The sequence below is a fragment of the Panthera leo genome, chromosome B3, assembly GCF_018350215.1.
Source record: "Panthera leo isolate Ple1 chromosome B3, P.leo_Ple1_pat1.1, whole genome shotgun sequence".
NCBI classification, from domain to species: domain Eukaryota; kingdom Metazoa; phylum Chordata; class Mammalia; order Carnivora; family Felidae; genus Panthera; species Panthera leo.
In genome coordinates, this window is record NC_056684.1 from 84,649,499 (window position 1) to 84,664,357 (window position 14,859).

Here is a 14,859-nt window from a genome sequence, read left to right on the forward strand (position 1 = left end):
TAAATGAACTCAATCAGCTATAGCTGGTGCCCTTTTAAATATAAACTATAGGGGGCCAGGAAAGAAAGTATTCCAACTACTTAGTAAACTTAATTTCATGTCTCATGTAGTGCATACTCAGGAAAATATTTGATTTAGATAGCCTCTGAAAGGTCATTAAAATTTTCCTATTTTCTTCCTCTTTCCTATCTTGTTCAGCAGCAAAGAGGTTTAACTAAATGCCTTATAAGGGAAATTAGTAATTTAAATAAACATTTTATGCTGGGAAAAATACAGCTGGGAAAAGGCGCATGCATAACCAAACAGAGAGAAAGCAGTGACCATCCCAAAGCTTTTTGATTGCTTATAGCTTGCTTCAGTTGCATTAAGCCAAACTGGTGCTGTCTTTCTCCTTTTGCGCTCTGCACACTGTTAGTGCTCACCTGCAGCTTTCCTTCCAAAATAGCCCATTACATGACTGTACAGATCCCTCAGTGGAGCCTCTGGTGGCATTCTGTTCTGCCTCTGTGGGGAAACATTTGCCTTCGGCTTCGAAAGAGCATGTACAACAGTTTTATAAACGCCACCCAGGGAGCCCTGCTGTAGTCCTGCCTCATGACTTGATGACCTAAGAGTACTACGACTACCTAACTGATTACTTGCAGTTCCTTCTTTTTGTAATATAGTGGTGGGAATCTCTGTAGATTCCTTACTTGTTTTGCTACTTACTGATGCTGTACCAACTGAATCTAGAGGCCTGTACACACCAGGCTTCACTATCTCTGTAAAACTATTTGAGCTGGCATGGGGGTTGCTGGTGCTGCTGTTGCTATTACTACTACTACTACTACTAAAACCACCAAGCTTCCGTAGTCTCATCTTCCATGGAGCCTCTTTGTTTTCCAGAGGATTATAAAACTGAACTGACTCAGTAGATGGTCTAAAAGTAACATGAACAGTATTTCGTTTTTTAGTAGTAATTTTCATGATTTTGGCTCTAGGAGTTACTGTTTCAGACAAGCTCCTTTTAGTTGGAGAAAGCTTGCTAGTGTTTGTAACATGAGGCAGTCTGTGGTTAACAGGTGTTTTTAGTGTAGTTTTCTTGGCATGCATAACATGTGGGACAGTGATTTTTTCATTAATTTGCACACCCTTAACCTTTTCAGCTAGTGTTGTATCTACACAGGCATCTAATTCTGTGGCTGTTTGTCTATACAGGTGTTTCCTCATTTCTTTATCACAAGGGCTACCTGAACTAGGTTCTGATGACTGTTTATCACTGTTTAGTTCCTTAGCTTTTTCATAAGTTTTTGTTCTCATAAAACTGTCTAACTGGTTAGGTGCAATACTACTCATGAAGACAGCTGAGTTTGGTTCTTTTTGAAACTGAATGTTTTCAGGAGTCCCAACAAAAGAGGTGATATTTTCTGATTTACTTTCCTGGTCTATGTATTCTAATTTATCTAAGGATGACTGTTCATCCCTATTTACTCCAACAATCAATTCCTGAGAAGCTACATCTTTACCTAACTCATTTCTACTATGATTTTCCTGGTTTTCCTTAAAATATTCTTTCAGGGAGGAAAGAAGATCGTCATCTCCTTCAAGGTCAATGTACTGGATTTGTTCAAAAGCTGAATCTGCAAGTTCTACCGGATCTATTAAGTGACAAAGATGATCATATATGCTATCACCAACTTCCAGAGAAGACTCTCTACTATGAGTATCAGTGATGTGGCTTTCAGTGGATCTAGTTATTGAAGAAGCCTCTGTGGAACTCTGCAAGCTTGGCGCATGACGGGATGAACTGTCAATGACAGGAACTGCACCTTTGGCTCGTTCAACAGTGAATGGTTCCAAGATGTCAGAAGTGCTGCTACTTCGAGGCAATGGCTGTTCCTCATTCAAAGCACCAAAAACTTCATTTCCAGTGTCTTCACTTTGTGAAAAATGTCTGACTCTAGTTGGGCGGGGAAGTATTTGAGCATCATCAATATCTGTAAAAAAGAAAAATTATGAACAGTAGAAACTATATGAACATGAAAAATATAGGATTAATTTCAACCATACCCTAAGCATATGCTTAAAATAAAAAAAATTATGAGTTTTTTTTTTGTAAGCTCAATGAAATAAAATCTATTAAAAGTAGAAATCTGTTTTTAACGATGGGCACAAGCCAATAAAGCATGTAGTGTCAATGAATTAGAAAACTATCAGAATACATTTTAAAATGTTAACATGCATAGTAACAGTGAGGTGATGAAACATTTGGAAGTGCAGTTAAAGATAGAGCTGTGCCAATACATAAAGCAATTTAAACTTACTATTCAATTTTTCCTACTTAAGTTCTAAGCAGAAAAAAGTAACTCTTAACAAAGAAAGCTGATCTAAGTATCCCATTGCAGAATCTTATAGGGTCTCATAAATTCTCATTTCTTCCTTGCCAGGCAAGAGGCATTATCTTTTCTTCAAATCTTGCCTATTTGATCACATATTGCAAATGGGAATCTCCACCCTCTTCCACAAGTTCTCTGTGCCAGGAAACAGTTCTACTGAGGTGTTTTGCTTTATTTTTTTTATAGCATTAAAATTTATTCATCCTATCAAATAAAATACATGGTTAAAAAATTAGTTGTATTCTTCATTCTCACAAACACCACTTAATCTTCTAGCAAGAAACCTTCTTTGCCTATCATTGGCACTTTCCATTAAACAAGCATTAAACCTTAAAAACTGTATCTATGTCTTCTTACATCTCTAAGAATCATAGATTTTAGAGTCAAAATGGACATTACAGATTATATAATTCTCTTACTGAAGAAACAGAGGCCCAAAGAGGTGAAGCCATAAAGTATGAGAAGCCAGATTACTGTTCCATATCACTGCATTGTTTTCGCTGCTAAGTATATGGTAAATCCTCAAAAATATTTTTAAAATTGAAAATCACAAGATGAAATACTATTAAAGTGTACAGATATATGCAAATTAGAAATTTCAGAATGAAAATACAGTGCCTAGAAATCCACTCTGGCCTTTACATTACCAAGAAATAACTAAAAATTTTGTTTTTGCAAGGCAGCAAAATACTATGAAAAAAGGACAAAGAGTCAAAAAGTCAGATGTTGTTACTCATTAGGCTTATAATGCAAAGGCTAAAAGTAACAGGACCATAACTGAAAATGAGAAGATTTACATTCAGAGCAAAACAGTGACTTCCCTAAGATCACATACTAACTTACTGACTGTGCTGGGTCTAGAACTTAGGTTTTCTTACTCCAGACTCTGAAAACCAGTGTTCTCATTTATAAAATGGGGATAGCAATTCAAAATATTCTTAGGATTCATGTTATGAATAAAAGGAGGCTGGGGGCATATAGGTGGCTCAGTCAGTTAAACATCTGCCTCTTGATTTTAGCTCAGGTCATGATTGGATGGTTCATGAGATCGAGGCCCACATCAGGCTCTGTGCTGACAATGTGGATCCTACTTGGGATTCTCTCATCCCCTCTCTCTCTGCCCCTCCCCTGCTAGTGCTTTGTGTCTCTCTCAAAATAAATAAATAAACTTAAAAAAAAAATGAGGCTGGTCCTTCTATTTTACCCATATAGCCCTTTTTGTACAAAGTCCAAAAGAAGCTACTTTATACACAGATTCAGATCAAAAGAAGTTTGTATTATGACAAGATTCCACTATATTCCTGAAGATACACATTTAGATTCTAAGCACAGGTCAAACACACAATACCTCTAGAAGTTAAGACAGATTTTATTTTATCATTAAGTTGAGGAAAATATAATATTCTAAAAACGACACTGGATTTCTTCATACACGCCATTTAGTAATTCTTTTAAATGAAAAAAGTGAAACAACTCCTCAGAAACCAAACATTTATGCATTTATACCCATTATTTACTATGGCAGAAGATAATGAATGCTTATTTGTGTGTCTCAATGAATGTAAGTATCTTGGTTTTATTTTATCTCCCATAATAGATCAGATCATAAGAACCTCTGGCTAGAGGACAGAGATTATATTTAACACGTACTCCAAGTTCCTTTCCACAAAATATCCTAATAGGACTTAGCAAAGGATAAAGACTATCTTCATTTTCTATAAAAATTCTTAAGAATTTTATAGTTATTTTATCAGCCCCAATTCAAAATTAAAATCTTAAAAACTTTTTAAATACCAATGTTATGATCCTAGCAAATACATGAACCTCAGAAAAAAAGCAGAATATTAGTTTAAAATTTTAAGTTCCTTTACTGGTATTTCATAATTTTTCTACTCTAAACAAGCCATTAAAGATTACTGTGAAGTTCTCTTTTTAAGAATTTCTTCCCCAACCCAGTCCTCACCTTGCAAAGCAAATTTAGCCATTATTTCAGTCTGTTTTTTTCCTAATTTTTTTTATCACATATTAATACCTAAAATTCTTATGCAAGTTTAAGAGGGCAAGAGCTTAAAAAAAAAAAAGAAACAATATTTTTCTATCAGCAATGTACTGTTAGAGAATTTAAATAAAAACCAATATTTAAGTTTTTAAATATAGTTCTTACATAGGCATATAAGAATACTAACTGCATAACATCAAAAAAGAAAATAATTGTTGACAGGAAATCAATGTCAGCAATTAAATTAAGCATAATTAATTCTAGCAGACCTTAAATTTAAAGAAATGCCTGTATACCTGTATTCTGTTAAGGAGAAAAATACTAAATGACAGCTAAACCATATAGTCTTTTCTACAAGCTAGGCATTGTTACAAGCATCTAACATATATTAACTCACTTAATCCTAACAACACCACCGGGATATAAGTGTTGTTATCCCCATTTTATAGATGAAGAAACTATTTAAGTGTAGCCTGAGGCTACACAACTAGCAAGTGGAGAGCTGGGATTTGAAGGCAAAACTTAGTCCACATTCTAAATATCCTGAATACATGTCACATATTCATGAGGTAATTCATTAATTTTTTTAAGATGGCAAAAATTAATGTATTAAAAAATTATGAAGTGGCATAATGATTTATCTGTCTAAAGATAAGAATTTTAGAAATAAAAAATCAGTCAAATATAAACATTAGTAAATTATACAGAAGAAAACAACTAAAAAACTTTGTAATGGTTTGCTGAAAATAACAGTGGCATCAGGTTTAAACGAAAATGGTCTTCAAAAAAATTATGCTGCTTGTATTTTACCTTGAAAAATAGCAGCCTCTAAATTATTTGAATCTAAAATAATACTAAAGTAGTAAATGAGCAAAACAAGAAAAAAGTTTTTTAACAAATCAAAAAACCTTTTGAACATGTATAAAATGCTTCCTATAGAGCCTACAAAGTATTAGAAACGCCCAGTTTCAACTCTGGATTTCCTTAATAATGTTTAGTATGAAAGTGTTGGAAATTATTTGTGGATTAAATAGTTTGTTTTTCTGGTGGCGCCTGGGTGGCTCAATTGGTTAAGTGTCCAACTTCAGCTCAGGTCATGATCTCGTGGTTTGTGAGTCTGAGTCCTGGGTCAGGCTCTGCACTGACAGCTTGGAGCTTGGAGCCTGGAGCCTGCTTTGGATTGATTCTGTGTCTCCCTCTCTAGCTCTGCCCCTCCTCCACTCACACTCTGTCTCTCTCTCTCAAAAATAAATAAACATTTAAAAAAATTAAAAAAAAACAAAAAACAAATAATGAAGCACTGTTAAATTTTAGCAGCCTGTGTAACATGACCTAGACAGACTAGAGTTCTAATAGCAAAAAGTATGACAAACAAATTAGCAATTTTAAGAACTCATTCAAAGAAAGGTTTGTAAACTTAATTTCCGGTGAGAATCCCACACTACTTAATTAGAAAATAATAAGAAACAGTTGCAAAAGTATGAAGAAAGTCAGGTGCCCACGTGCTTATGTTTTTTAAATTCCTTCTTTCATTAAAGTATTATTTTTGGCAATAAAAGTTAATTTGCTTAACAATTACTGAGATTTCTGGCTTCTCTCTAATCCATTTATCAGGAAAATGGAGACTGTTCAGCCTAAGTTACCAAATGCTTAAAAGTAAGTGCTTAAAAAGTAAGTTACACTTAAAACTTAGTGTAAGAATAAAGGACAGGGAGAGCATGCTTGCCTAGACACCTCTATTACTTGTAGAGCTTTAAAAAAAAAAGTGCTTGTACAACCTCCACAATATTCTATCAAAACCTGAGGCAGATGCCTGGGAAAAAATATTATTTCAATTGTTACACATGAGTCTGTCATTAAGAACTAATGAGAATGATATACAGCAAATGCCTTTGAACTAGTCCCCAGAGCTTAAGAAGAACTCTTCAAGGATATTCAGCTATACAACTAGTTTAGTTTATATAAAGCTGTACCATATAGCATCACACAACAGTGTAGGGAAAATGGACACCTAAACAAGAATACTGGAGGAGAAAAAAGGGCTGGATGGAGATAGGGTACTTTGAAAACTGATGGTCCATTTAAAAAAATCTTAGTGTTAAAAATAAGAGGAATTAAACAGAGTTTCCTTTTATCCTCATAAGTATTCAAGAGTATCAGGTAAATATTTTTCTGGAGAACTCTACTTCTAACCAAGAAGTAGAGTGACTGTATGTATTTTCATTGTTTTTTTGGTGAAGCCAGTTACAGAAACCTCAACTCCTGACCTTAAATGATGTGCTCAGGAAATATTTTGAGTTCATTAAGCCTGTTCATATGAGGGAGAGATATACAACTACGAAAAACCTTTTTTCCTGGGGCGCCTGGGTGGCTAAGTCAGCTAAGAGTCCGACTTTTGGTTTCTGCTCAGCTCATGATCTCATGGTTCAGGAGTTTGAGCCCCGCGTCCAGCTCACACTGCCAGTGTGGAGCCTGCTTGGGATTCTCCTCTGTCTGCCCCTTCCCCACTCTCCCTCTCTCAAATAAATAAACTTAAAACAAAACAAAACCTTTTTTCCTATGTAATTCACTTTCCTTACTAATTTTCTCTGAACATTAAGCTATTCTTTTTTTAATGAAAAAAAATTTTTTTTTTATTTGAGAGAGAGCAAGCATGTGCGAGTTGAGAAGAGGGGCAGTGAGAGAGAGAGAAAGAATCTCCAGCAGGTTCCACACTCAGCACGAAGCCTGAGACAGGGCCTCATCCCATCACCCAGGGATCATGACCTGAGCCGAAATTAAGAGTCAGATGGTCAAGTGACCAAGCCACCTAGGTGCCCCTGTACGTTAAACTGTTCTACAGTAAAATTTACTCAAAACCTTGTAACATAAGTTACAAACATAAGTAGTTTGCTTGAGAATCTAAGACTGGCAATTTTCTTTTTAAAATTTAGGACTATTTTTTAAAAATCTCTTCATTCTGAACCTCTTTTTCTTTTCCCTATCTGTCCCCATCACTGTCCCACCTCCTTACTGCCTCAGTGCAACCTAACACCCGAAGAAGCAAATGCTTAGGCCTTCAATTTGCCTCCAACAATCAGAGGCAATGAAGAAAAAAATCCAACAATTCGGAATTCTACTATATAAGTTTATATAAGAATAATCCTGTCCAATTTTCACAGCTAATTTTTAAATTTATAAGGTTAGTTCAATGCTTCCAAATTTGTTCTTCTGGAACCTTAATGCTATAGAACCTGAATATGTGTACCTGGAAAAGTTCTCCATGCCTACATAAGTTTGAGAAATAAACACGTGCGTGTGTGTGTGTGTGTGTGTGTGTGCACGCGCGCACGCGTGGGTGCGTGTCTGTGTCTCTTTTTAAAAAAACTGACTTCTGGGGGCCTTTAATATATTGATATACACTATAAATCTTTAACCCATTGGATACTTATTAACATCTCCTGGACAGGGATGTAAATTTATACAACCAATATGGAATATGCTGAATTCACAAGTTACTTATCAGTTTTTGCTACTTTCCATGTTCTTTGTATCTTTTAAGTCTTAAAAGAAAAAGGATTTTTATTCAAAATAACTAAGTCTAATTACGCTTTTATATTTTATATGTACACATGCACAAAAAACTGGAGGTATCTGTATTTTAAGTTATCAGTAAATAAGCACTCGGAAGATTATGTATATTTTCATATACTTTTCTACATAATCCATATTTTCTGAAATTAACATTATTTTGATAATCAAAGATAAAGTCTGTTTTTGATTTAGTGACTGGTGTCTCACCATTATCTAACTCTTTAAATCTAACACAGAATGCATGTTACCCCAAATGGGGGAAATGAAAGCAACAATAAATAAAACCGCAATTTAGAAAATTCCTTTCAAACATTCTTCATAGAACACCTCCCCCATTAAGCCATTAAAATTATTAACCTCTTTCTGAATTACATAAATATGAAGGATTCTGAAATAGGAACTTATCCCAGTTAAGGCATTACCTTACAGAATTTTCAAAGGAACAATCTCACCTTTAAACTTTTAAAAAAGATTTCAGCACTTAACATGCATATTTGCCAAAATATTAGACATATTACAGAATATGTCTAAGTATTTATCAATCAAGGCATCCTAAACCAGAAAACACAAACATATCACATCCAATAATTGAATATTTTATTTTCTCATTTTTAGAAAAGTAAAATAATAAGGTTTTTTTTTTTCATTTACAATATTTTCAAAGAACACCAACCACAAGAGTGTCTGTGTACCTACATATATTTAACCCTCAATATGTACCCCCTTGGTTTGGGTGAAATCTGATCTTAATGAGGTTACAGATGATGGAAAGGACTTCACCGGAAATATCATTATTAATAAAAATGCACTTTCTGTTGCATAAGCTTTCAATCCATTAGGAACTGAAAGGATGCAGAGATGGGTTGTTTAAAAGACAAAAAAAAATCAACCTCACCAAATGAGGCAATGTCAGGGACACACTCATAAGAGTGATAAGGAAGTACCCAAGAAAGGGGTGCCTGGGTGGCTTAGTCAGTTAAGTGTCCAACTTTGGCTCAGGTCATGACTTCTTGGTTCCTGTGTTCAAACCTTGTATCGGGCTCTGTGCTGACACAGTTCAGAGCCTGTAGCCTGCTTCGGATTCTGTCTACCTCTACCTCTCCCCCACTCCCATTCTCTCTCTCAAAAAGGAATAAACATTAAAAAAACTAAAAATAATGTACCCAAGAATGTACAAGTAATTTTCTTTGAACTAGCACATTTTGCATAGTAATTATTCGACACATTTGCTTCTAAGAACAACCCTGTATGATTTTACTCACACAAAATTCTTTTTAAAAAAACTAATCTACGGTGATAGAAATCAAAAGTGATTGTGTGGGGAGGAGGGATACTGACTTGAAAGTGTCACTAGAGAATTTGAGGGGTAATGGAAATGTTCTATATTTTGTTTGGGATGATGGTTAATAGGAGTGTGTAGATTCTCAAAACTCATTGAACTGAACCCAGAATCTGTACATTTTATTACATGGTAATTAAACCTTATTAAAGAGCAGACCATCTTATCCTAGTACTGGGCATCAAGGACCTGAGGCAGAACTGGAAAAATGACCGAATGTTGAGGTTCCTTGAAAACTGGAGCTTTACAGAATGATTTATTTGGTTTAAAAATGAGTTCTTAGAATCCTATATACTATTATACTCTAATATAAATACAAAGATTTATTCCAAAGCAACTCTAAGATTATATACTTTTCTCATTTATTGATTCCCCTTGCTTACTTCCATTACTACAGATGATGGAGATGCATTACTCAAGATTTACCATATCATTAGTCAAAACAATGGGAAATTAAAAGCCAAGGCTCTGATTGTTATCTTCCAAGTCATCTTTAGTCAGACATAATGACATAAATATACATTACTACTCCTTTTACCACCTGAGAAGAAACCACTCAAAGGTAAACAAAAAAATTTACAACCCAAAATATTGGACATTGGCACAGCACTAAACTTAGCACTTCCAGAATGAACTGCAAGGACAGCATTAGAATTCAAATAACTCAAAATGTTGATTTCTCAACCACTTTCCCGATTTCCCACACCTCCCCCAAAGAAATTAACTTTGAAGAGTTTATTTAAGCAAAATTTGAAAGCAGGATTAAAAAGTGAAAAGGGTGGTGCAGAAATTAGCAGAGGTGGCACTACCTGAAAGCTCATCAGAAAGGGGAGTGAGAACAATATCAGGCAAGAAGGGTTTGGAAGTATGGATCAGAACAGGAGCACTTTTAGCACTGCGTATATAGGCCGATGGCAGAGCACATTCACCAATGGATCGGCTTCTCATGGCTTTAAAAAAGGAAAAGAAAGAAGTGGGGAAGGAAAAAAGAAGAGTGACTATAATGAAAGGCTTGTGTCACAGAAAAAGCAGCAACAGAGAAAACTAAAAGATACAAAGGAAGGAAATTTTAAATTAAAACATTTCAGCACTGCAAATACTGGCAAGCTGTAAGAAAAGAAATCAGAGAACACATGACATTTCGAATGTAAAGTTTTTGGTGTAAAGCAGGAAAATGTTTCTTTATTATTAGCAGTTACAATGATATAGCATTAAAAATCAGCAGACACTTTAAATTAGCACTATGTTCTCAAAACCAAGGGTTGGAAAGTTCATTTAATGGAAACACTGAAAAGAATTCAACATCATTAGTTCAAAGAAATTTTGGTACTATATTTGGGCATTTCTTAGAGCCATTCTGAGACATTCTTCTTAATGAAGCTGAATTCTAAAAACAAATAATTTCTAATTTCATACTCTTCCCTAACAAAGTTTTGAAGTCACTCATTTTTAGAACATTTTATAATCTAAAGGATTGAATCTCATGGTTACTGTTAAATCTTGGTAGGAGAAGAATGCTTACTCCAATCAGTATCTCCTATTTATATTAAAGTGTAACAGCATAATTTAAAATTTTTAAGTAGAAATATATACAGAAAACTGAATTTGCGATCTGGATGAAAAATCAAGTTACTGAGAAAAATAAACAAGTTTGTGGTAATTCAAAATCTTAAGCATACAATGTAACTTTATAAAGTTCTTAAAGATAAACTTAAAAACTGGATTACTTTTCAAAAATTACATTTGTAGTTGTATTTGGTAGTCTCTAAGGAGTCACCAGTTCATAAAATTAAAGACAGATTTTAGCAGACTTAAAAATAAAATAACAATCAAGTTTATACTTTCCAAACATGTTTTTAACTTAACTTTTAGTTTAGGGATTCTTAAACAAATGACGTTATATATACTGTTACGTATGAATAGAGGACTTAAAAGAAACAATACTGCATAATATCCAGTATAATAGTGATGGTAAAAAAAATGTGAACATTAATATCATTTCAAAATCTTAGGTTTCCTGCTTACTGGAAACTCTTGGTTCCCTGACGCCTAAATTCCTTAGTCTATCACACAAGGCCTATGTGACCTTATACTAACTATACTAACCACTGAAACTGCATCTCCTCTCTCTATTCTCATATGTTGCTGCCACAGAGATTTTTATAATGTTCCCTGAAATGTTCATGCTCTTTCACAACAGCATGGCTTTGTGAGTTCATAATATCCTCGGTCTTCTCTTCCTCCTGACACTCCTTACTCAAAATGTCATCTCACCTGTGAAGCTTTTCAGACTCTCCCATGTGATTAACTTACAAGCAATATGGCAATAAACAAAATAATTAAAAATCCCTGCTTTTGCAAACCTTACAATCTATTTTTAGTGGATTATATGTTTTTTATGTCAGCCCCCCAACTTTTCAAACACACAACTATATCCTCTTATCTTTATAATCCTAGTGCTTGGCATATATGAGCTCAACAAAGCTTTACTGAATGAATACTCTATTTGGGGAGTCCAGCATAATTATGTAAAAAACAACAGTTTCGGTTGTGAACATATGGAGGAGAAAATCAAAGAAAGTATTCACAGAAAACTAAATATATGTCATAGCTTATAACTATACATTTTTCAAAAACTTTATTAATGTTGGCAAATAAAGATTCTTTAAGAGAAGCTTTTAGGTAAATTTATGTGCAGCAAAACATGGAGGATTGGATTATATTAGTGGCAACAATCTGCCTTCGGTGTATGGTTTGTCAAGTGATATGTTAAAGATAACTGTACTTTGGGGTGCCTGGATGGCTCAGTCTGTTGAGTGTCCAACTTCCCCTCCGGTCGTGATCTCACAGTTTGTGAATTCAAGCCCTGCGTCAGGCTCTCTGCTTTTAGTGTGGAACTTGCTTTAGATTTCTGTCCCCCTCTCTTCTGCACCTCCCCTGTTCTCTTTCTCTCAAAAATAAACAAACATTAAAAAAAAAAAGTAACTATTTTAGAATTGAACTCACATACAAAATGTCAGAATCTCGTCTTATGTGTTTTCCTACTAGTTTCTTCTCCTTAAGAAAATGACACAATTTTACAATCTAACGTGAAACACAGCTATGCGGACTTCAAGATCATCATTCATTCAATCTTACTAGAGCAAAGACACAAACATATAGGCAAAATATGTAGTGGTTATTAACACAAAAGATTAAAATACCATCTACAATTATAATCGGATGTGACTTTTAGAGATACTTATTTTAAAATTACATTGATTCTTTTAAAACTAATCTGATTCAATTTTCAATTCTACAGAAGAATTACAAGTTTTCTTCTATTTTTTTCTCCCTTGAGTTACATAATTCCTTGGAGATTACAACTCCTCCTGTTCCTTCTTTCCTATCACCAACTTGAAGAGCCTGAGCATTTCCCTCGGAACTTTCTACAAACACAGTGGTTCAAGTATGTTATGATTCTGAATGAATTCTACACAAATGTACCCCTCTATTTTTCATTATACTATAGGTCTTTATACATACCTAAAATTTTGCCTAGTGCCTCACAACCGTGTAACCTGCACTATAGAAAGTTATTTACAATGAATTAGCTACTGGGATTTTGAGGGATTTACTAATCTAAAGCTTAAGTCAGAAATCTCTATTAAGCCACTGAAATTCCAACTGCCACATACATTCCTAAGCCACATGCATGAGTGATTTTAAATCTGTAATATGTGTTTTATGTAGATGAAAGGGCAGTATGAAAAATGTAACATCAAAAAGTAAAAACAAATTTTCAAACATATAAGCTGTCAATTTTTGAAGGCTTCTTATCTTTACCCCTCTCAAAAAGGTGAATAAAAAAGAAAAATAGACACACTCCACATAAATTCATCTTGGATCATAAAATATACACATTATGTCAAAAACTGTGACCTTCACTAGAGAATTCCCATGCAGCATACAAAATTCATGAACAGCAAACGTAACACATCACTAAAAGCACACAAACACAAAACAATTAGGAGGAAGGCAAATCTGGCCTTTTCTCATTTCTAAAATGTAACACATATTTCTCCATTTTTATAATTAAATAAAATTCACATCATACATACATGTCTGTCCACTGGCAGAAATACGTTTATAAGTGCCCAAACTTAGGCGCAATATTATAATAAACATAAACCAAGAGGAAAATCTGAAAACAGAAACAGTGATATATTTGTTCCAACAGTCGAATACCAGCTCCTAACTCATAACTATAAACACATTATTACTTCTCACGAATGTATTCTAAAGTAAGTCCTAAATTCACTGCATCCTTTAATGTGTTGGCATAAGCAAAACCTTAGATAGGAGTAGTGATGAGGGACTTACTAAAATGTATACACTCTCTCAGAAATTTAATTTTTAACTGTGTACATTCACTATGAACATAAAAAAAAAATTTTAAGAAAATATATATCCAAACACTATCCTAAATTAATCTGCTGCCCTTTTCAGTATTCTCCAACTTTACGCAGGCACCTTTCTTAACAAAATTCTTAATGCTTTAACTTTTTATTTGATAGGTTTGTCAACGAACAGGCCAGATAAGGTTGTTCTGACATAGGTACCAGAAAGTATTCATAGTCAGGCATGAATTTAAGAGGAGTATTTTACTCATTATATGCTCTTTAAAGATTAGAAATATGCCAACATGTTAACAATTATCTCATTGATGCTTCTTAAAAATTTTTTTACATTTTAAATTTTACATTCCACACTAAGCATAAATTACTACTATAATCAGAAAAATTATATAAGGAACTTTGAAAAAAATACAAGCTTTAAGTAAAACAGTAAAATTTTAAACTTAAAAGAACAATTCTGTCCTAAACAATACACAAATATTTTCATTAAATGTGACATTAATATAAAATGAAGACAGACATTTCAGATGTAACCAATATCTTCCTAAGAATCTCAAAGTGATTCTATACCAAACTTTAAATATTCTATCAATTTTAATTCATTAATATCCTTTTTCCTTGTATCATTTTTTGTTCTTCTTGCTTGACGCAGACAATTAATATAATTCTATACTTATTTTATAGGCAGAAAACAATTGTGAAAATATAATTCTTTTGAAGGATTTAAAATTAACCATGATTTTTAATTATTTTAACTTTCTTTAAAATTAATAGTGTTTTTCACTGATTACCATCAAATATAGATACATTTCTACAAAAAATGCTCCTGCCATAAAAATCATAAATTGTAAAGCCTAAGGTAACTTCAAGCTATTTTGTTTCAGGCATATAAGGTATTATCATTCCCATTACACAGATGAAGTAAATAAAGCCTAGAAAGTTCAGTAAATTGTTTAAAATTATCTAGCTATTCAGTGATGAAGGAGAGTGAAAAAAGAGATTAGGACAAAGCCTGCTAGCCTGCTTATTTTTCATTTCGGCACTCTTTCTATTACAATTCAGACCAAGTTATAAGTCTCTGAGAGCAAAAGGAGTAAGATGGTAGCTAGGTCCAGAATATACTGAGTGATCCTACATCCATGGGAAATTCTTCCCATCATTGCTCCTTTGCTGCTA

The 14,859-nt window shown here is 33.8% G+C and overlaps 1 protein-coding gene across 8 annotated transcripts in view; it reads right to left on the reverse strand.

The window, feature by feature from the left end:
- The window catches only part of RALGAPA1 (Ral GTPase activating protein catalytic subunit alpha 1), a 264,987-nt gene that overhangs the window by 146,752 nt on the left and 103,376 nt on the right, over positions 1–14,859 (reverse strand). For 4 of the 8 annotated variants that reach the window (XR_006203767.1, XM_042942988.1, XM_042942989.1 and 1 more), the window contains exon 17: positions 423–1,976. Coding sequence is in view for 7 of the 8 variants with exons in the window: in XM_042942988.1 (XP_042798922.1) it covers positions 423–1,976 (1,554 nt within the window). In the remaining variant the exon portion in view is untranslated. Of the gene's footprint in view, positions 1–422; positions 1,977–10,095; positions 10,237–14,859 lie in introns of all 8 variants that reach the window. The other 4 variants (XM_042942992.1, XM_042942991.1, XM_042942994.1 and 1 more) reach the window with 3 other exon arrangements.